Raw genomic sequence first — 24,331 nt, 5'->3', positions numbered from 1 at the left:
AGGTTCAGTGTAACCTTCGTGTATTATTTAGAAATTGTTTTTTTTTATATTTGACGTTAGCGGCGTTTGACACGATTGCTCCGTTATTCATTTTCATTTATAGTGCCACAAACTTATCTGACCCGGTGACAGTGTCACTGATGTCGCTTTCTTTTATATAAACAAAATATTCCGTATGAAAAGTCTGTGAAAATGTGACATTTCAAAATGGCGGCACGTAGTTCCAGTTTTTGCCACCGGGTCAGATAAGTTTGTGGCACTGTACCTATAATATTGCTATTATTTTATTGAGTATCGAAAATTATGGCAAATTATCATATTATCGTAATTTCATTTAAATAAAAAATATTTACAAAATAGAATGTGTCTTTTGTTCATATTCTTACCCCAGCAAAATACAAAACACTAATTCAATAAAAAAACGTTTGACCTTTTTAAAATCCTATCCTATCTTATCCTACTAGTCCTACTATAATCCTACTTCCTATCCTACTGATCTAGTATTATAAATGCAAAAGTTTGTGAAGATGTGTATGTGTGTGTTTGTTACTCTTTCACGCAAATACTACTGAACCGATTACAATGAAATTTAGCAGACATATAAAGGGTAACTTGGGTTAACACATAGGATAGGTTTTAGCCCAAAATTCCCACGAGAACGGGAACTATGCGGTATTTCTGTGAAAACGCAGGCGAAGCCGTGGGCGGAAAGCTAGTGTCACATATTTATGCTTTTTGTGAGGAATCAATTATATTTTACAATACAGAAATATAAAATTGTGTCAGATATTATTGCCTCCTAGGTGACGTCACATATTTATGCTTCGAGAGGTTGTCACAATTATTTGCTCTACATTTTCGTCATATAATTTTGATGCCACTTTATTATGCTGCCTACTAATGTCAGATATTTTTGCTGTATACGGGCAGACAGATATTATTGAACCCGTTCTTATGACAGATATTTTTGCTAATCTGCAAATAGTAATATATTTATGCTTCTGACTGTACATCAGTGACACTGTCACCGGGTCAGATAAGTTTGTGGCACTATAAGAATATTATCCAATTATAGTCCTTTCCACCTAAGATGATTTCTGTGACACATCGATTTTTGACACGTGTAGAGATGTCGGTTACTGAAATCGTATCAATTGTTTCCGATAATCGATAATATTCTAATATGAAAATGAAATCGATTTGAATAAAGTACCAAAATTAGTTTTTTCGGCATTTCGCCAACAATTAACTAAGGAAACTTAGTAAACAACAGCAACAAAAAGTCAACAATAACAATTAGTAAAACACCAGTGCAAACTTAGCACCCCATCAATGGAATTTTGGGTCGAAAATGACCTTGATCGTTAGGTCCCCGTTAGGTCCTTTAAGGTCCCACAATTTTTTCGTTAGGTCCCCTTTAGTTTTTTTTTAAATAATTTTTTTAAATTTTAGGTATAAAAAAAAATGCACTTTAGCACCCCATCCATAGAATTTTGGGTCAAAAATGACCTCAATCGATAGGTCTCCGTTAGGTCCTATAAGGTCCCACAATTTTTTCGTTAGGTCCCCTTTAGTTTTTTTTTAAATAATTTTTTTTTAATTTTAGGTATAAAAAAGTTACACTTTAGCACCCCATCCATAGCAAAATTGGCAAATTTTATCAAAATCGTATTCTTTACCGTTAGGTCCGTATGGGCTCATCATTGAAATTGTTGAATTATTTATTTTATTAAAATTATAAAATAATAAAAACCTGCGCATGCGCCTTAGAGCATTAAGGCATGCGCACATCATACATAAACAGCGCGAAATTTAAAATGGTATCGTTTCATTTATTAAATAAATCTATTGTTCTGAGAGTGCTTATTTATTAAAAACCTACTTTTCAACCTAGAATTAAAATAACCTGGTATTAGTGTCAATCTATGGTGTCAATATATTTTTTGTAGCGGCCACAGGGCCACACTACGGTCGAGGTATATATTCGGAAAGAATAACATGCAACAAATCATTAATTTGATTCGGGATGACCTTCGCGTGGACACTCGAGGGGGCGGTATTCCAGTGGAACTGCAAGTGATGGCAGTTATTCGATATTGGGGCCGGCATGAGGTAGATGTGACTTGTGCTCTAGTTTTGGATATATACAATAGAAAAGCCTGTATAACGATCTATTACATTACAGATCCAAGAAGATTGTGCTGACATTCACAGAATGAGTCAACAGACACTTTCCCGTTTGTCCCGAAATGTTGCTATTGCGTTAGCTTCTAAAAGTTCGCGTTATATTAATATGCCGTCGAACTCAACCGAGGAAGCCAAAGCAATTAGGAAATTTGAGGCCATAATATGCGGGATGAAGCGTATCATTGGTGCAATAGATTGCACTCATATTAAGATACGCAAAGTGAGTGGAGAGGCTGGACAGTACTATGTTAATAGGAAGGGACATTACTCCATTAACACTCAAGTATGAACATTGTACAATAACATTTTAGTTTGATCATAGTGTATTTAAAGTAATAAATTTTCATTGTTATGTGTGCTATTATGTGTTTCTAATTTATAATAATATTGATGACAATAATTACAGGTAGTATGTGACTCTGACCTTAAAATCTGCGATATTGTGTGTCACTGGAGAGGAAGTACACATGATTCCCGCATATATAGAGAAAGCTCAATAAAGCGGAGGTTTGAGGAGAATGAATTTCATGGGAAGCTGATTGGAGATAGCGGGTATCCTTGTACTTCGCATCTTCTAACACCAATATTAAGACCAAGGACACAGGCAGAAGAAAGGTACAACCTGAGTCACATACGAACGAGGAATACTGTAGAGCGTTGCTTTGGGGTGTGGAAGCAAAGATTCCGCATACTCAACGAAACAATGCGAGGGTCTCTGCAAGTGATCAAGACCACTATTGTTGCTTGTGCAGTTTTGCACAATTTAGCAATACTCTTTAATGAGTCTATTTTAAATCAAGGTATTTGTGCAAACTAATATGTAAACAAAGTATATTTAATAATGCCAATACATAAAAAATAAGCATATTTTAATTCTTTATTTTGTATTTTTCTAGATCCTTCAGGCCTTGAAAATCAATTATTAATCGATCCAACTATCCCTGATAATATAGAAGATGAAGACGAAAATATAAACAGGGCCATTTATATTGAAACTTATTTTAATCAATAAAAACCATATTTTATTATTTTTCAAAATTTATTTTTTTTAAATATTCCTCCTCTAATGCAAGTATTTGGAGCTTCTTCTCGTGAAGCTCCCTCTCTTGTTCTATTCTTAATAGGTGAAGCTCCCTCTCTTGCTCTATTCTTAATAGATGCAACTCTTGTTGTTGCTTCATTAATTCCTCCCTGCTTTTTTTTGCAAGGAGGAATAATTGATGCTCGTAATTGGAATTTGATTTCCCACTGTAAAAATAACATAAACATTAAACATTATTTCACATAAATCACAGCTGAACAATAAGCACAGGAAATTTCATGAAATTCTATTTTCAACATTACATACTTACGTTTTTTTTGGTTTAGCTTTGAAAATATGATGTGTAGGATTTATACGTGGCAATTCAGTGGAGAAATTTGGCAATTCAGGCTAAAAATAAAAAAATAATAATTATTTTAAAATAATATAAATTTTATTTATAATACTGATATTTTTGTATAACATAACTGATAAAAATATTATACAAATTATTATATAATATGATTACCTATGCATGTGCAGTGCTTTCATCATTTTCATTCAATTTCAATGTATCATCAGCAGACTCCTTAGTAACTTCCTATAAATATATAAAATATAATTACTCAATCTCACAATAAAAAACTATATATGCATAGCGCTATTATCCCTTAATGGATATTCCAAATTAAGGAATAATAGCAGTAGAAAATGTAAAAAATATAAACCTGTTGGCCATGTGTTGCATCGCTATCGAAAGGATTGTTATCAACCACAAACTCATTAGGAAGAGCTGCTATAAGCTCTTGATCTTCAGGCGGAGGACTTGGTGGCGGAGGTCCCCCGCCTGTCATGTTTCTTGCCGTTCTAAATTTGTGTTCCGAAGCCTTAGCTTTCTTCAAATTCCTCCACTGATTTTGTATTTGGCTTAAGTCCCTTTTATGGAGTGAAATGATATTATAACTGAAATATAAATACAATAATAATGTTATTACACTGTAACAATTTATTAAATACAAGAAACTGTTAGAATAAGTAAAACTAAAATAACCAAGACAAAACATCTTCCCATGCAAGTTTTTTTGCTGTATTTGTATTAGTCGACGTATCCTTATTCTCTAATATAATATGTGCTCGCTCGAGCACTAATTATTTTCGAAGCACTTTCTAAAGAGCAATATATATTTATTAATAAGCATTAAAACATGTAAGGAAATAAGTACATTCTATTAGATTTCTTGTGTACATTACGTACCTTATCCTCCTCACTCCAATTCGTCGAACGAGAACGTTTATTGATCATTGAACTCATTTTAAATTAAAACTGAATTTGAATTTATCAAAAATCTCAAATCTGTACAAATGTTTGAAATTTGAAAGTTATCAATATCCTGTCAGTTAAACCGTTAAACGTCATACAAAATAAAGTCTACCATTCATATTTGTCAAAAAGTACATTTTTAGTCAAGTTTTACGTGAATAGCGGGTTTTATTTCGATAATGTTACTAGAAAAAAATACATATATTGACGTAACTTAGTTGAGAGACTGCTGAGATAGGTTTATATGTACCTAAGATTATTTTAATCATTGTTTAAGGAGTTGAGAGTTATTTAACTGAGAGGTGTTTATGCAACAGATCAGTCAGTTTTTATAAGTAAGGCTGGTAATTTTTTACGACATCACATTAGAAACCTCAAAAATAGCAGTACTTCTCCACTATTTAATGGATGTTATTATACATATAAACCTTCCTCTTGAATCACTCTATCTATTAAAAGAAACTGCATCAAAATCCGTTGCGTAGTTTCAAAGATTTAAGCGTACAAAGGGACATAGGGACAGAGAAAGCGACTTTGTTTTATACTATGTATAATATAATAATGATAGTGATAGCACAGTATTACAATATTATTTCCTACAGTAAGGAAACGCCTTTGATGTCGCGCGATGCCGCCGCCAGCGTAGGTACTTACGCTGCCACACGAAAATACGCTAGGGTTGCAACAAATGGGAAATAAAACAATTGTGATTATTAATATTATGATGAAATCATTTATTCATATGTACATTCAAAATAATTGCGATTATTAAATCTGATGTAATCATTTGTTCATAAATATATAATTACAGATATTGCACTGCTAAATATTATTTACGTGGACACTTTATTTTTGGATGTTCTTAATTGTATATTATACCATTTAAGAAGTAATGCATTCGCATTGGGATGTACAATCTGATTAGAAAATAATGAGGACAACATATACATAGCTTTGATTTTAATTCAACAGATACAATTATTAATACAATCTTTCTGAAATATTGTTTCCTTCTGGGATTTCAATGTAGATTTACATCCGTAAACGGAACAGTTTTTGCGCGCCATAATAGAATATGTAAGTACCTATGTATAATAAAATTATTACACAAAAAATACGACTGCGTCGTCCTTTCGCGATAGTTAATGCAAACTCAGCGTGATTGCATTAAGCGGCCCGCGTCGCCCGACCCCCCGCCAGTTCCCCTCCGTTTCTCTGCACAAGTACATTCGTCGCCATACTGTAGGAAATATGGTGATACTGTGGTGATAGTCCGGCTAACGAAAGATAAGACTGGAAAAGGCGGCAAATTCAAAAAATCATCATATTAAGGTAACCTAATGGTAACTTAGGTTATAGTTGGAAATAAAGTTTTGATACTTTAATTTATTATTACGAGCTTTGTTTTTTTGAGAGATTAACAACCTCTACAAACTCTTCATCTATATAATATTATATACAGGGTGTCCCAAAAAGTAGTGATGAACGAAAGCTGGGAGGTAGAAGACCAAGAGGGCTATCCGAATCACCCCCATGTGTGTTATGCGATTTTTCGTATTTTCGGAGTTATTACATTTTTTTCAATTTTTCATCTATCGCCGAGTACGATGAGATTTTTATTTATGGTAACGTGAATTATTGCGCTAGATGCTTGATTTTTTTTGTGTGCTAAGCTGAAAGATAGGCCAATTCAGTATGGTAACATTTACTATCGTTAGATCTTCGAATGGAATCTATACATATAATAAAATCGTAGGAAAGTCAAAACTGTACATTGAATATTTTTTTAAAAGAATACATAATCCATGATCTATAATCGATATAGAAGCCAAAAATATAGTTATTAGAATTTTTGTCTGTTTGTCTGTTTGTCTGTTTGTCTGTTTGTCTGTATGTTTGTCCGAGCTAATCTCGAAAAGTACTGCATAGATTGACTTCAAATTTTGCATGAATATTACTAACAGGTCGTGTGAGGTTTTTTTAAACATATTATCATGCTATCACCTCCGGGAGAGGAGCTGTGAACCTTTACTTTTCTTACGTATTCCGTGAACTACGACAGCGTACAATCTAAAGACTCATGTTTAAATGTTGTTTTTGAGTAAGCCATGCTATTATCTAGCTTTACACTATAAAAACTACGTCATTTACGTAATTTGGGCAGAGAAACTGTTTAATGAATCTTAGTACTATAAAGACAAATTTGAAACAGCGCCATCTATGAGATTTCGTAAAAATCAAATCAATTTACATGTTAACACTACTGAACACAATGTTAAAAATTAATAATTTAAATATAATTATGTTATTTATTTATTTAACTCTTTAACCCATAATAAATCTTCCCTTCCCTATAAGGTGCGCTTATATAATTCGTGTGAATATACTACATTTTTAAAAGTGAGGGTAGATGTATATTATTTTAAGTCAAACTAGACACCATTACAGTTAATCTAATATTGATTGTGTTCATTGGTTACATTTTTAAAAATCTTCGTGTTTTAATAATTCGATCACGAGGCGGGACTCTAATACAAAAAGGTTAGTTCGTTGATAATTATTATTCCTTCATCATTTACATGTTGTTAGTAAAAATATACTTTGACTGTTAATACTTTTGTTCAGTATTTATCTGTATGATTATTGCTTGGTAATTAATATATTTTCATGTCGTATACCTAATTATAAACATAAGTGTGATGTGAAACTAGCTGGATTTATTTTTACACACTCACAGTCTTATATTTTGTGTTAATGTTAAAATAGTATTAATAGTGTAAATCATAATATTTTTTCAAAGTTAAAAATATTTCCTTTTTTCTGATGGTGTTGCCATCGAATTAAACCGCGCTGTCGTTTCGTTCACAAAAAGTCATGTTATTAGGACCGAATATGTAGCCGCCTCAACTTACGGAAACGAGAGTAACCTGCGTTGTCTGTTAGTTATTATATAGTCGAATTTAACGTTACATGGAAATTGGAATCTAAATATATGTATACCTACTTATATTAAATCTGTAGAGGTCAATTCTGCACATGAAATATATTTCCTAAATAACTATCACGAGGTGATTAGAGATCGACATCGACGTCAAAAATGTTTGTCCGTCTGTCTGTCTGTATAACCGTTATAGAAACAAAAACTACTCGACGGATTTAAACGAAACTTGGTACAATTATTTTTCATATTCGTGAGCAGAGCAGCAACTCCATTTTTAAGCTTTCGTCGCGTGTGCGTTCTTAATGCGTGTATCTTAATGGTTAAAGCTACACAGAAATCAAGTATGAAAGAAATGTTCTCCATATTATATAAAAAATATCTCCCGACATCATAAATGTCTATCTTTTATGGTTGAGCTTAGGAGTTCAAAGCTTTCTGATTATATTTGTCTACTAGCTGTCCCCGCGACTTCGTTCGCGTGGAATAGTGACTATGGGACCTTATGACCATGGGCTCAGGGTGGGGTAACAATAAAAAATCATTTTTATTTTCATGCTCCCACTCCCGCGCCCACTCGCACTCCCACGCCATATGCCACGTTCAGTCCCAATCCCACGCCCACGCCCACTCCCCTTCACAATTAGTATCTACCAGATCAAAGCCAGGGTAAGCGCCCCACCCAGCCCCACCGTGGCTACGCCCATGCTGAATTACTACTTAACATACAATTATTGAGTAAATACGTACTACCATACTGTACTGTTGTACTACCATAAATAATTAAAAGAATTGTTATTAAAATTTCTTACTAAACTGAGCTAAAAAACTTACGTACCAAATTATTAAAGAAAATCAAGAAATGAAATGCCTAACCTATACCAAATAGTTACTACATATTGTAATTAAAAATTATGATTAGTATATAATATCGAAAATCAAAAAAGAAATGCCTAACTAATTCTACGTAAAATTTCTTTTAAATTATGTCATATTATTTTTTAGGAACCAGGGGGGGGGGAGAGGAGCAAATTCTATTTCCTTCCTTTCTTAAACGGATGTTTTTAATAATCTATGGTGTAGCCAGTAGCCACTGATCAGCTTAATCGATACTCAGTTTTTATCAAATCCAGAAACAAATCCAAATTAGATCTTTCCTGTCTCACGCACGTAACTAAAGGCTGAAGAGAGAGAGAGCACGTAACTAAACCGTTTAGACGAAGAAAAGTGTATAGAAAAAGGAATAAATAATTTCATAAACTTCCCGACGATCTTTAAAAATAAATTATAACTTTCATTTTTTTCATTCCCACTTTTACCCCTATGTAGGTATAATAAGTGGATGAACCAATTTTGATACACTTTATCTAAGAACCAGCGTCGGAAAATATTCTGCCTAACAAAAAAAACCGCATCTAATTCGGTTTACCTGTTAGCCAGCTACGGTGCCATAGACAGACACACACACACACAGAAATACATAGCGGTCAAACACATAACACCAGTCTTTTTGCGTCGGGGGTTAAAAATATAATACGACATAATTTAAAGGACATTTTATGTGGAAAATTTACCTATACACCAGGGTAGATAATTTTTGAAACAAAAAAAAATCGCAGTAGGGTGAAACCCATTAGAAAAGGATATGATAAAAATGTAAGGAAAAATAAATTACGGTCAATCGGAGTTCGGGAAGTGGGAGGGGCTTTTAAGAGAAAAAAATGGTTTCTCTCGATTTCTCGATAATAATAACACCTGCTAATTTTTTTCTACATATTTTAATTGTACAGACATCACTTTTCCACAATTTTATTATATGTATTGATGATGATGATTGAGATTATAACACTCTTAGTCCGTTTTAATTTTTATTCACCCGCATCAGTGCCACCTAAAAAATCTTTATATATCGAAATTCGAGCAAAGTTAAGAAAATGAGAAATAAAAGTTCTCAAGGATCGTTAGAGATAAGAGGCTTACTATTGACCGAAAACAACATGTGTTATGCCGAACCTGAAACCGCTTCACAACGAGAATTGCGGCTCACAGCTGACCGCGAACGGCATGTACTATCCTGTGAGACCGAAACCTTCACTGAGGGTATATATAACGTCTCACAGCTGATCGCAAATGGCATATTGTACTATCCCGTGAGAATGAAACCCTCACTGAGAGGGAATTACGTCTCACAGCTGATCACGATCGTCATATTTTATCTCGAGAATTCTGAAACTTTTACTCAATATGAAGACCGTTTGACAAATAATAGGGTGCACCATAATATTATTCGATCTCTCGAAGATGAACATGAGCATAAGCAATGACTAGAGTAGGGACGCGAATATTACCATTATTTGAGACAAGAACGATTAATAAGTTTGTTTAATGAAAGATTAAGAATTGAAACTATTGGTCTCTTTAAACGGACGAATAGCGAGAGGCCCGTCTTATTGCAGACAGATTTCGACATAGTCTTAATGACTTAGAGGTAAACATAGAAGATCAATCTACAAATTCGGTGGTGTGGTCCGACAAAATAATATAAAAGTGGGTTTGCTTATAACCTCACAATTGATTACAGATCATCTTCTGTATAGGCGATATTAACGTAGTATGTTCTTTTTGTAATGCTTTAAAGTGGAGTAAGGAGTCGGCTTTCGTTTGAAGATACGACGGAACCTTTGAAATCACTACTTTTAAGTTTTAGAGGAACATGTGCAATCTAAACAGTTCTTAGACAATATTAGCTCTTATAGTATTGCGTTTTAAATGATCCTTTGGTGCTCAACAATTATTAGATGCTCCTTTCATTCTTACTTTTAAGATACAAGGTCAAGTTTATCATTTGATAGGATCCCTTTTGCCTGAAGGCCAACCTAAGTTTCTTTAAATATATTTTGTATTCGACTACGACGAATAATCGAATACAAGAAATCAATATTTCTCGAATTTAAAACTGAACTCATTTCACAATTTTAGAACATGTTAATTCATCAGGTTAATCCGTATATATGCGTTTTAAATCAACATTAGAAGCTTTTCCTCAAGATGGTGATATTAATATAAAATTGGTATAAATGCCGATAGACGGAAGTCTATCAGCACTCAGGAATTCCCTGAGCGTGTTATAACGCCCAGGCCGCAGTATTACAATTTTTCCTACAGTAGGGCGACGAATGTATTTTCGCATAGCAACGGAGGGGAACTCGTGGGGGGTAAAGTGACGCGGGCCACGTACCACAAACATGTTTAGTTTGTGGTACCAAGCGCGAAAGAAAGTCATCGTGTTTTTAGTAAAGTTACTATGTAAACTAACGTAATTTATTACTTAGGTACATATTCTATAATGGTGCGCTCAAACTGTTAATCTACATTTAATTTAGATTATTATTTTAATTACTAAGAAATGTAGAATTTAAATCACATTCATTCATGTTTTCCTCAGATATTCGATGTCTATGATTTTCGATGATTTTAAGATTTTCTTATCAGAGTATTCAATTTTAATGTAGTTAAATTTTATAAGAGACAATTAAGAACATTCAAAAATAAAGTGTCACGTATTTTTTTTAAACGACGAATGACGAAAAACGACCGAATCGCGGACGAAGTCGCGGGCAACAGCTAGTAAAAAAAATAATTAAATGCCAAGAAAGATAAAATTACCCAGTATGTTCATAACTTCAAGGGCCCATAAAAAAATAAAATCACATAAAAAAGGTTTTCCATTTGGCTTTTAAAAACTTGCTCTATCGATCAGGTAGCTACCCTAAAAATTTCATTTTATTATTCTGAAGGCTTCAATCGAAAAATTGAAATCTAAATGTGGTAAGTGCAAAATTTTTAGTAACATGATGATCATTAAAACCAATAAATAGGTGTTTAAAAATGATTTTTTTTTTAAATAGCCCCGCTGTTGCTCAATGCAAGTGCGACATCACCGTAAAAAGTTGTCTTTTTAATGTCTGAATGCTCTTTTATCATTTTTAATGGTTTCTTCTGCTACTATGAATTTCCGGGTTATTTCGTCCAAATTGTGGCAGTCTCTCGTCTTTGTAGTATCCCCACGGAAAAAATTCAATAGGGTTTATGTCCGGAGACCGTGGAGGCCAGGCTAAAGGGCAAAAATACCCTGAAAGATGGATTGGTCGTTGCAGCCTGCGCATGCGCCGGTGACGCCTGCTTTAAAGCCTGGCCTCCACGGTCCCTCGACCTAAACCCCATTGATTTGTTTCAATGGGGATACTAAAAAGACTTCGGCTACTTGAGAGAATGCCTCAATTTGGACGAAATAACCCGGAAATTCATAGTAGCAGAAGAAACCATTAAAAATGATAAAAAAGCATTCAGACATTTAAAAGACAACTTTTTACGGTGATGTCGCACTTGCACTGAGCAACAGCGGGGCTATTTAAAAAAATTCTGGTAATTAAACACCTATTTATTGGTTTTAATGATCATCATGTTAATAAAAATTTTGCACTTACCACATTTAGATTTCAATTTTTCGATTGAAGCCTTCAGAATAATAAAATGAAATTTTTAGGGTAGCTACCTGATCGATAGAGCAAGTTTTTAAAAGCCAAATGGAAAACCTTTTTTATGTGATTTTATTTTTTTATGGGCCCTTGAAGTTATGAACATACTGGGTAATTTTATCTTTCTTGGCATTTAATTCTTTTTTTTATTCCATTCGAAGATCTAACGATAGTAAATGTTACCATACTGAATTGGCCTATCTTTCAGCTTAGCACACAAAAAAAAATCAAGCATCTAGCGCAATAATTCACGTCACCATAAATAAAAATCTCATCGTACTCGGCGATAGATGAAAAATTGAAAAAAATGTAATAACTCCGAAAATACGAAAAATCGCATAACACACATGGGGGTGATTCGGATAGCCCTCTAAGTCCTCTACCTCCCAGCTTCAGTATATCACTACTTTTTGGGACACCCTGTATATGTAATCTGGTACAGTTATCTGATACAGATAAAAAAAAGAACAGCTAGTGAAAGTAATAAAAAACATAATAAAATACAATTAAATTTTGTTTAATCAATATAATCATATTAAATCTAAAAGCCGCGTTCAGCCGCGAATAAAGAATAAGAATCACTATCATTATCTCTGACATCATTAACTCTTCCATTTCTGCAGTTATTCCATCTTGTTTTTTTTGTACTGCTCTTCAACATGAATAACATGGTTCGGTCATAGAAGAAATCTCGTTGAGATACTGATTTTGTGTCTTTAAACATTTTGAACGGACAGATCGTTCAATTTTATATTGTTGCTTTAATAGTTTATAACTGGATTACTGGTATCATCCATGCAAAATAATAATAATAATATTAAACAAATCATATAATGTGCAATGCAATCAAGATGAAAAGTATCAAAATATCAAGTCACACTGTGTGTTTTTCCTTGAAAACTACATCTCTTTCAAATTGTTTCTTTTTAAATTTATTAATCATAGTTTAAAGTTTTCGTCATGTTTTCAACTCAGTTTTCAATTATTAGAAATCACTAAAATCCTAAGCTAAAATCGCAGAAAATAAAATCACTTTGACAAGCTTTGACACATCAACAACTCAGGTTTTAATGACAGTTAACTGTTAAGTGTTGCCAAATAAATTTTCGAAATAAAAAGCCAGTCTCATCTTTCGAACCAGACGTGACTAGTATAGATTTATTTATTGATTTAATAAATGAAACGATACCAATTTAAATTTCGCGCTGTTTATGTATGATGTGCGCATGTCTTAATGCTCTAAGGCGCATGCGCAGGTTTCAATTATTTTATAACTAGTGCCCCGGCTTCGCCCGTGGTACATATTTAGTATCCTATATCCTTCTCCTGGCTCTAAACTACCTCCCTGCCAATTTTCAGCTAAATCGGTTCAGCCGTTCTTGAGTTATAAGTGGAGTAACTAACACGACTTTCTTATAAATATATAGATTTTAATAAAATAAATAATTTAACAATTTCAATGATGGACCTATACGGACCTAACGGTAAAGAATACGATTTTGATAAAATTCGCCAATTTTGATATGGATGAGGTGCTAAAGTGTAATTTTTTTATACCCAAAATTAAAAAAAAAATATTTAAAAAAAAACTAAAGGGGACCTAACGAAAAAATTGTGGGACCTTATAGGACCTAACGAAGACCTATAGATTAAGGTCATTTTTGACCCAAAATTCTATGGATGGGGTGCTAAAGTGTAATTTTTTTATACCTAAAATTTAAAAAATTATTTAAAAAAAAACTAAAGGGGACCTAACGAAAAAATTGGTGGACCTTAAAGGACCTAACGGGGACCTAACGATCAAGGTCATTTTCGACCCAAAATTCCATAGATGGGGTGCTAAGTTTGCACTGGTGAATACCACGTAAAGTGTCAATATAAAAATGCAACTTGTATACAAGGCTGACGTACTCGTACAGACGATTGACTCGATTGACAAACGATCACAAGATGGGCGCCGAATGGGCGCCGATTATATGATTTTCCAACTCTATGATTTTTCAACGATCCATTTCATGTACACGAATTGCGTAGGTATTATATTTTTGTGTTATTTTATTTTATTTTTCATTATATTAAACTTAACAATACTGTTTTTGATTTATAAGCTTAAGATGTTTCATTTTTATATTTTTGGTAATAATGCCGCAATAAAATAAAAATATTATGCACTAAAATTATTTTGACTTTTTAAACATAAAATACGTAATTCGGAACAGGATGAAGTGTCACAGGAATCATCATAGGTGAAAAGGACTATAGAAAAAATTATTTTGGTATTTAATAAACAAATCAAAAAGAAAATATTTAAATTTGTGTCTACAACAATAATTTTCAAATTAGACGCCATTTATAATTTCTGAACGTTACTTAAGTGTTCCCATATAAAAACTCACTTAAATAATATGTCACCTGTCGACCCTTTTTTTCCCCTATCCCGATCCTATCCTAATTTTAAATTGTAGATTTGAATGCAAACTTTTTCTTTACTTTCCTACTAGATCAACTTATCCTGTCCTATCTTACGCCCTGCAGTTAATATTGTGTTCTAAACAAATTGTGACGTTGAATATGGAAAATGGATGCATGTTTGTTACTCTTTTGCGCAGAAACAGCTGATCGGATCTCTGTTAAATCTATCGCAGACTAAATTATCCGATTACCATTTCGCAGATGATACCTAATCAGGGCTAGATAACATTATTTTAAAATGTGTAAATAAAGATGAGACTATAATCACTTAGCTGTTAACATTTTTTCAAGTATAAGACTACTCTTTGTTATGTACTTTGTATCAAATTAAATACGAAGTGTTGTTTGTTTATTATTGAAAAGAAAAAACGCCACGGAATTTCCACATTATGGATTTTATAAGACAATTTGCATTGCGATTTTTATTGTGATAGTTTTATGAAATGAAGAATAAATTAATATCTTTTTAATAATTCTGTCAACACAGAATAATATTTAACATTTTCATTATTAGGAAATAACTTGGAAATAATATTAAAAATTGTTGAGTGAAAGTCATTATTGTATTTTATGTTTTCTGTAGTGACGTCTGACCTACTTTGACGGTATTTTTTTCAAATAATGCAACACCGGTTTACTGATTGTGCAGAAGAAAAAACAATGGTGTGATTCCAGATTTTATTTGTAAGTATTTATAGAATCCAATATTAATCCGGTAGAAATAACATTTGTGAGTCAATTAAAAGAGAAGCTTGACCGTCGATGTGGATTTCGAGGTATAAAACTTGTACTTTATTAAAAATATTCTACTTGTGTTCTTGACGTACTGTCAATGCAATTTTTACTCTATTTATTCAGCTTGATTTAACTATGCGCCATTCTTATTGCAATAAAACAGCAGATGGAAGAAACTTTCAATGTAAATCAGTGCCTAAATCAGTGCCTAAATCAGCGTATAGTATAATTGTGATGGATGAAAAATCGCCGTTTCTACTGTGACCCACAGACGTGTTTTCTCGCATAGTAAACCTTGTAGCCGGCTAGTGGATGTGATTATTTGTCTATCGTAAGCGCTGTGTTTTGTTATTACGTTCGTGACGAATGGAATGCCGTCCTCTCGAATACCTTTACCTCGAAATAGTATCTCGACACTGCAGACCATGTCATGTAATGGTAATCAAATTAAAGACGTCAATAGTCGGTATAGCATGTGTTTTCGTGCTCTGATTTGTAAATAACACTTAAATGATACACAAAGGAGGCCAATTGGGAATATATACATGCTCTGTGTACATAATCCTTCTATATACTGAGGCTAATCAGTGAAATATTTGTTATTTGTGTATGTACAAAGTGTGTCGTCCTTTGTGAATCTGATTAGAAATTATATAATGTTTATAATACTCATTATCACATTATTGTGTGACCATGGTCAGTGTTTAGAATAGCTTTGATAAGTAATTGACTATTAGTGTCAATTTTATGATAGCCTGTAGTGTAATATTCTTGAAATACCATTCTAGTAAATATATTCCCATTATAAACATGACTCATTTGATTTTAGGACTATTACATCAGTATCACAATAAGAATGATCACAAGTATAATATGCATCATCTATTAAAAGTATTCTAAATACATCAGTCACTTAACAGTAGACAAGAAATAAAGTTGTAAAATTTGTACACCATCTGATTGTGTTGTTCTCATAATCATAATCATTCTGCATGTTTTATATGATCCATGGGACAAATTATATTTTTCAAGTAACTTTTTCTTAAAATTTCCCACTATCTTGAGCTTGAGTCCTACTTTTATCATATAGACTGCAATTCTCATAAAATTGCAACTAAATATTCCTCAAAAAAATATGTGTACAAGTCTACAAGCCTTAAAGAAGATAAGCTATTTATATCGAACAGACCTAAAGTACTGCATGATTACGCTAAACATTAGTTATTTCCTGATCGTCCAGCTAAAAATAGCCCTAAGCCTGCTGGCTAAAGTGGTTGATGATTTGATTGATAACAATCATATGGCAACTTGCTCCCTGATTGAATGATAACACTATTTCCGTGAATAATTTGCGCTCTGCTAATTCAACATTTGATATTTGCAAGTTGTGCGTTTATGATGTTCGGTAAACCTCTTTTAATTTAACTCTTTGTTACACTGGATTCAGTTGTAATGAATTCATATTTCATTCAGATGTACAATGAATGGATTTGAATGAAAACAATAGATTTTTTTGTACTATTTATAAAACAATTAAGTTATCCATCAATTGAAAAGTAAAAAAATAGTTTTTTTTTATAACAGAAATTTGCACTTTCAATGAAATAAATTGTATGATTCTAACAATTTTCATATCATGATCATGACCAATATCCCACTTAGGTCAATAAATTTATTATATTCTGGTTGTTTAGCTATAATATTAGTACATCAGTCTTTGAACCTTATTGTTTTTCAACATTTTACGACAAAAAATAATACTACATATAAAATATAAGCCATGTAATGTGAGATAAACGTCTAGGTAATCTGTTGACAGTACAACTATAACTTATACAATAACTAGCGACCCGCCCCGGCTTCGCACGGGTGCAATGCTGATACTAAATACACTACAGAAAAATTGTGAACGTTGTATAGGTATTAGTCAGTTCTTTAAAGAAACGAATCTTCAATGGCGGCGCTTATCATTCCCTCTCGCTCACACACGGCCGTACGGTATGCAAAAAAATAGGGTAATGTAAAATGTATTTAATTTTCCCTGTTATAATTTTTGGAAGAAGTTTACAAATACAACCCTCGAATTTAAGGTTTTTGTGGGGGGGAGGGGAGGGGAGAGTGGTAGGAATCCCTCCTCCAAAGGGGAGGGGGTGAGGAGTCGCTTAGTTTCTGAGATATTGGAGTTTAAAGTTTTGAGAATTGCCTTGAAATTGCAAAAAAAAAATATGGACAAGAAATAATATGAACTTTTCACAGTAATATCACCAAATTTCAAATCGTGGGTAATTATTGTACCGGCGAGCCTAATTTTTTTTTAGTTTGTAACATTTTCGCCATTTATATTTAGAATGACAATTATGTATTTGCTATAGTAAATAATATTTTCTTTAATAATATATTCTTTGGGGAAAATTGTTCAGTTTATGGGCTAATTACGAGACTACGAGTATTAATGGGGATTTTGTTGCGTTCTGTATATGTCATTTGATAGTTCATATAAATACACAAATATCATAACAAAACAGTTTGTCAACAAACAAATTAAAATAATTAACAAAATAATAAATAAAATAATTATCAATTTACGTTATTTTTATTTTCTTTTTTGCTGATCCTACCATCTGTCAAAGTCAGCTTTGGCCGCCATTGAAGATTCGTTTCTTCATTGAACTAGCTAATATAAAAATATAGCGGCCCGCTCCGGCCTCCGGCATCGCACGGGTATAAAATACATAGCCGGGCGGCCGCAAACGCTACGTCCTGCAATTTTTAAATCTGTAATATCTTCGAAAATATTCACTTAAATCATACGGTGTAATGGGCCATATAGATCTATATTAAATGAACAATGTATCCATGGTATTTAATTGGTTAAGGATTAATGCTGTATTGGTTAAAATCGCTTCGAAAATTAGCCATTATTTGTCGTAAAAAGTAAATGACAAAAAAAAGTTATTGTGGGTTATCCATAAGAGATAGACATATACCATCGCGGACTTTTCTGTAGACCTTTTCAATGTGTATAATACTTAGTACATTATTTTGATAAAACTCGTAGGGTTCAGCCTGCGTTTGCAATGTAAGCGGAATAAATGTAATTTTTTACGACATCACATTAGAAACCTCAAAAATAACAGTACTTCTCCACTACTTAATGGATCTTATTATACATATAAACCTTCCTCTTGAATCACTCTATCTATTGAAAAAAACCGCATCAAAATCCGTTGCGTAGTTTCAAAGATTTAAGCGTACAAAAGGACATAGGGACATAGGGACATAGGGACAGGGAAAGCGACTTTGTTTTATACTATGTAGTGATAATCAGGACAATTACTAATATTAGTTGTGTGTATAATGTTACCTGCCTGGTTTATGTTTCATAAGATAAATATAGTCCTTAACTGTTATTGTGATTCCTTGTACAAATCAAATGCTTGTTACTTTATTTTAAAAGGCATGTGCTTTATCTGTGTAACTATTATGTAACACAAATTATTCTTTAATTTCAGTTTTTTTGTGTATTTTATAAAATACTAAACTAGATAAATCTGCCACTTTCATTGTTAATACATATAACTACTATATGTACTATATTAATATGATAAGCTTGCCTTCCACTAAACATGTGTAAATTAATAAATGAAAATAACATAGCGTTAATGGCATACTATAAAATTCGGTTACCTATCTTAATCTCGAATTTTAATATTCCGATTATCATAATCCAGAAAACGTTTGGACATTTTTTCATAACCCCGAATTTTAAAATTTCGAAGTTTTGTTTGCCATATAATCGCAACTCCGAATTTCATTTGCCCATTTCTTTATTTGTACGACGTTTTACAATCCAGACGAATGAGTTCCAGACATACGAAATCTAAATGCACAAAATCCAGATAACCGTAATCCATATGCACGAAAGCCAGATTTTTAAAACACAAATTTTTGAAATACAGTTAATTGATATCCAGACAAACAATGTCCAGATTTTTGAAATTCAAATTAACGATATCCAGCAAAACGTTATCCTTCCAGGGGGACGCAGCACGAACCTAACCTAACCTTCTGAATAGATTTTAACACTTTAACCTTTCTGTAATGGGCAAATAAAACAATAGCGAGTCGGTTCTGGCACTCGCCGGCCGCTGCCGCGGCACGCTCGCTTCGCTCGCTCGGCTCGTGCATGGGGGGTCACAGTTCAAACCTAACCTAACCTACTGAGTCGAATTTGACACTTAAACCTTTCTGTAATGGGCAAGTAAAACAATAGCGAGTCAGTTCTGGCACTCGCCGGCTGCTGCCGCGGCACGCTCGCTTCGCTCGCTCGGCTCGTGCATGGGGGGTCACAGTTCAAACCTAACCTAACCTACTGAGTCGAATTTGACACTTAAACCTTTCTGTAATGGGCAAGTAAAACAATAGCGAGTCAGTTCTAGCGTGGGGGTCGTAGTTCAAACCTAACCTACTGAGTCGACTTTGACACTAAAACCGGTCTGTAATGGACAAGTAAAACAATAAATTTACTTACTGACAATGTTTATTTTCAGTCGATAGTAAAGGTATAATCACGATTGTATGGAAATCAAATAAAAAGATTATGAAAATTTGGCAATAGTTTATCTGTTATACGATTATATGGGAACCAAATAAAAAGATTATGAAAATTTGGCAATAGTTTATTTGGAAAATGGTACGATGGGAAACAAAAAAAAGTATTTTGAGAATCTGGTATAATTAGATCTGTATTATGAGAATACGGGAAACAAAAAAATACTTTTTAAAAATCTGGTTTTGGTGCATCTGGAAATTGATTCATCTGGGAAATTAAAAAAGGAATTTTAAAAATTTGTCATTCATTACATCTGTCTTTTAAAAGTTCTAACAACCGTTTTCGGGGTTTTAAGATTCGGGTAATAGAAATTCGAGTTTTTAATAGGTTACCATAAAATTCAATAGCAACAACGACAAGCAATGAAGTTCTGTTAATTGTTCATTAGAATCTGCATCAGATCACTTAAAGAATTTTATAAACTGATGGTGGCATCATGCCAAATTGGAGGAATAAATTTGTACTGCAGTTGTTCACTTTTTTTACCTTGAACTTAAGTGGAATATCTTTGACTGATAAGGACAAGTGATTATTGCAATGATAATGCTATTATATCTTACATTATTTCCATAAATCTATTGTAAATGTTCAGATCTCTTAGCAACACTAAGAATAATATTTCTGCTTGCCGGAGCTTAACAGAATGTCTATATTACATAAATGCTATGTAAGATTTGCCTAAAATGTAATTCAAGTGTAAAAACATAATAATCCTAAGAAATTACAATTAAAATTACAATACAAATTCAACTTAATTGTATTTTACCAAATTGTATTGTATTTTACCAGAAGTGAAAAAATACTTTTCACTTTTGGATAAAAAAAAGGGATGATATATCAAACTTAGGTATAGCCATTATGTGACCATTTTAATGAATAAACAACAAAATAAACAAAGAGTGGGTTGTAAGCTAAAAATAAACATGCATATAAATATAGAACAAACACTGTCTAGAGAGACTAAGGAGGATAATACACTGTTTCTACGAAATGAGATAAAATATTTCAATTACAATTGCATTATGCAGTTAATTTAATGAGGCCTTTGCCCTTTTTATGAAGCAGATTATTACAAGGTCGCGTACATTGTTTATTACAAATTTATTTTTTCTTATATTATTTGCTGGTGTTGCCTCTTAAATAAACGACAATGTTTTATCTGTATGTTCAATGTTCATTACATGTTGTGTAGAAGTCGCGTAAAGTCGCGATAATTTTTAATGCCAATTTTGTTTAATTTTTCGTTGTATTTAGGGAAAATTAACCTCAGGATTATTGTATGAAATATCTATATGTAAAATGTATTGATTGATAATTTTTTATTTGTATGTATAAAAAATATTAACAGGATATAGACAGGTTTTGAGAAAAATATAGATAACATCTAGAGATACTAACTTTATCTAAGCACCATCAAAACACTAGACCTTGTTCTTGTATTAATTCTTATTCATTTTTCGATAAGTTATGCAGTAAGTGAATCATTTTCATCTACAGCCAGATAGTTAACAATATTCACTCAAGTTTCCATTTGATTTTTGAGGAGCGTAGAGTGAAATTTTCGCAGTGTTTTTTTTAGTAACTGCCCTTTTAAAATGTAGAATCGTTCTGGATATAAGTTTGAAAGAATTTTTAAAATATTGAACGAAAACTGGAAAAAACTGTAATTCTATAATGTTCACATTTTTGAGCTTTTGATTTAAGACTTGTAAGTGTTTAATTTATCGATGTTTTATTATGTTTTTTCTTTGTTTCAGATAACATCGTAAAACCCAATCCTGCAATAATTTCCAAATTTCCCACAAGACTGTTTATATTAAGTATATAATTATTTCTGTTAGTTTAGTTTCGGACGGTCGCTAGAGAAGGATGCCAATGCGAGAGAGAATAAAAAGACGGAATTAGTTATTTATTTATTTATTGTACATTAATTAATGAATTAATCGTTTTTTACCCATTATTTCGTGTAGACTATCCTGTAAGTTACATTTCAAATGTATTGTTGAGATTTATTTATTCGATTCGTTTATTTATTTATTGAGATTACGATAAAATGTACCTATAACGAGTGCGAACGTTTTCGAGCGGGGGATCGTTTCGAGAACTGTGTCTGATGGAGAATTATGGACAATATGTCGTCAAATGCTTTAAGAAACAAACAGAGGAAGGACAACCTTATTACGCGGAAGCAGGACAAGAGTCCGGAGAAGACGATACGGGGCACGAGAGGGGCTTACAGGGGGATACCGTCGACGTCGAAGCGCGATGAGGACTCGGAGACCGGCTCCACGGAGCGGCTGGACCGCCCCAAGAAGTTCATGTCCCAGAACAAGGGCTACGGGCTCGGCAAGCGGCCCGACTTCTCGCTCAAGAATCGGAACGTACACCTAGCCTCTTCGCGATATGGACAGGTGAGCATTCACTCTTTTATTCTATTGCATTCTGCTATATTGTAGATTCGAATTGGGTCGAGCGTGTGTCGATGCGGCCATTACACCTGATAAAACACATGCATGTAGCAATCTATATAGGACATAATAAGCTACCCCGGTAACGTGATTTCTATAATACAATAGTGGCTTACATTTATAAAGTACATTATATGAGATGCCGATCATTTAAGAGGGTGTGATGATTGCCAAGAGTAAAAATGACCCAAGTTAGCTTGACACTCAAATGCGTAGCTTGATATCATAAGTACCTGTTAAAATTTTGGCTGACGCGAGTTCACGTTCAAAGGGAAGTGGTTTTCCTGTGCGCTATCTAGGCGAATTTTATTCGGGCAGCTAATTGGTAGATTTAATTTTGACCGCTCCTCGTGGACGGAGCGTCGTCGGGTTAATTGCTATCACTTAAACGTGCTACGATATTACTAAGTTCAGCATGCAGCTTGACTCAAAAGTAGCCTTATTATTCGAGCTCAATATTTTTATGGGTTTTAGCTAGGTTTTTCAGTTATTTTAACATAACGTTACAATTGATCAGTCTACTTTTTAAGATTCAATTTCGTCTATTATTTTATACAACAGATAATTGAGATTATCTCATATTAATATATCAAATGCTAAAATACGTGGCATGCCATTGCCACAATACCCTAAATAGTAAATTTGAATAGTTTCATAACTATACTATATATGTATAACATGAAGCTATAAATACGTTCGGAAACCGGAATTTCAGATAATATTCGTAGAATTAATTAGTGTTTTAGAACATGCATTTCCCGCAGTGATATGCAATTGTAACTTTTTAACTATTACTTGCGTACATGTCAATTAGTGTATTGCTGGCAAGTTGAAATGTCTTAAGATAATTAGTAGTTCTGTATGGTCCGTACGTCATACTTATTAGACGAGTAATGTTGTTATTTACTCCTTGACCACGGTAAATATATACGTAGATTTCGTGAATCTTAAAAAGCTTCTTAGATTCAATTTTGGAGGTGGCGAAGTCTGCATCAAAATTGCATACATTCTCATTCATCTCAGGATCAAGTTTCGAGCTCTCTCATAGAATTCGTAAAGGTCACTCAAATGCCTGGAGCAAAATAAGCTAAATAGAAACTTCACATGAAAGCTAGATCCTCTGAAATGTTATCCAGGTCGATCTATGCTATAAGCTCGTGATTAGTTTAAAAAAAATACAATCCGACCCGTATTCAAAATATCATATCGTTAACAAATTGTTGACGGTCAATAGATACAGAAAATAAGTTCTCTCCATACGGACGTCATCATGCGATCTTAAGTATTAGAAGTTGTATATTAGATCAAGAGCCCACGACGGCCAGACATTCCTTTCTTTAATAAAGTTGAAAGTTTCTCTGTATATGTCTCCGATACAGATAAGAACGACTAGCGATTATCAAGTCTGGGTTGTGGTTACTTTGGCAGGAAACAGGTAATAAAGGTGTATAAAATTGTACCTAACTTTCATTATAGTTTAAAAGCTAAATTTTATATATGTTACTTGGGGACCTATAAAAAGATGTTACCTTAAGAGCCAGACAGTATGCATGGTTCTTACATCTAGCCAGACACATTTAAAAAATAACTAACATATCATCAAATTCACATAACTACCTTAAAGCGTAACAAATATTAAATAACCCACTAAAACATTAGTTAACTATAATTATTAAAAAAATAAAAGTATAATATATAAGTAATAAAGTTATTTCTTATCTTTTACGAGGACTTATGATGGTGGAATTTCACGTATCCCGATGACTTTTTTATTGTGTCATCGAGATACGTGAAATTCCATCAACATAAGTCCCCGTAAAAGATAAGTAATAACTTTATTACTAATATATTATACTATTATTTTTTTAATAGTTATAGTTAACTAATGTTTTTAGTGGGTTATTTCATATTTGTTACGCTTTTAGGTAGTTATGTGAATTTGATGATATGTTAGTTATTTTTTAAATGTGTCTGGCTAGATGTAAGAACCATGAAAACTGTCTGGCTCTTAAGGTAACATCTTTTTATAGGTTCCCAAG

At 33.0% G+C, this 24,331-nt stretch overlaps 1 protein-coding gene and 2 long non-coding RNA genes across 11 annotated transcripts in view; 1 reads left to right on the top strand and 2 right to left on the bottom strand.

Annotated features, from left to right (window-relative positions):
• Positions 1 to 3,207: 3,207 nt before the first annotated feature.
• On the bottom strand, positions 3,208 to 4,606 carry LOC149477623 (uncharacterized). 2 transcript variants are annotated; one of them, XR_016317582.1, is made up of 5 exons: positions 4,464 to 4,606; positions 3,937 to 4,171; positions 3,738 to 3,809; positions 3,540 to 3,619; positions 3,208 to 3,435 (listed from the first exon to the last, which is right to left on the bottom strand). It is a non-coding gene; the product is annotated as an uncharacterized LOC149477623 (long non-coding RNA). The 2 variants fall into 2 exon arrangements; XR_016317583.1 differs by lacking the exon at positions 4,464 to 4,606 and adding an exon at positions 4,260 to 4,443.
• Positions 4,607 to 12,506: 7,900 nt separating this feature from the next.
• LOC149477622 (uncharacterized) lies at positions 12,507 to 14,260 on the bottom strand. Its single transcript, XR_016317533.1, has 2 exons — positions 14,027 to 14,260; positions 12,507 to 13,855 (listed from the first exon to the last, which is right to left on the bottom strand). It is a non-coding gene; the product is annotated as an uncharacterized LOC149477622 (long non-coding RNA).
• Positions 14,261 to 15,059: 799 nt separating this feature from the next.
• LOC149477621 (uncharacterized) overlaps positions 15,060 to 24,331 on the top strand; it is a 68,146-nt gene continuing 58,874 nt past the window's right edge. For 5 of the 8 annotated variants that reach the window (XM_089710153.1, XM_089710155.1, XM_089710156.1 and 2 more), the window contains exons 1-2: positions 15,060 to 15,161; positions 21,582 to 22,235. In XM_089710153.1, the coding sequence (XP_089566279.1) occupies positions 21,948 to 22,235 (288 nt within the window). In that variant the 5' untranslated portion in view covers positions 15,060 to 15,161; positions 21,582 to 21,947. Of the gene's footprint in view, positions 15,254 to 15,414; positions 15,544 to 15,631; positions 15,651 to 21,581; positions 22,236 to 24,331 lie in introns of those variants that run through there. The other 3 variants (XM_089710149.1, XM_089710152.1, XM_089710150.1) reach the window with 3 other exon arrangements.

The sequence above is a fragment of the Colias philodice genome, chromosome 24 (assembly GCF_061535455.1).
Source record: "Colias philodice isolate Cphi_HAF_F1 chromosome 24, ilColPhil1 Martin Lab GWU primary, whole genome shotgun sequence".
In the NCBI taxonomy this organism is placed as follows: Eukaryota; Metazoa; Arthropoda; class Insecta; order Lepidoptera; family Pieridae; genus Colias; species Colias philodice.
The sequence above is the reverse complement of the archived record's forward strand: the minus strand, read 5'-3'. Positions and strand labels throughout refer to the sequence as shown.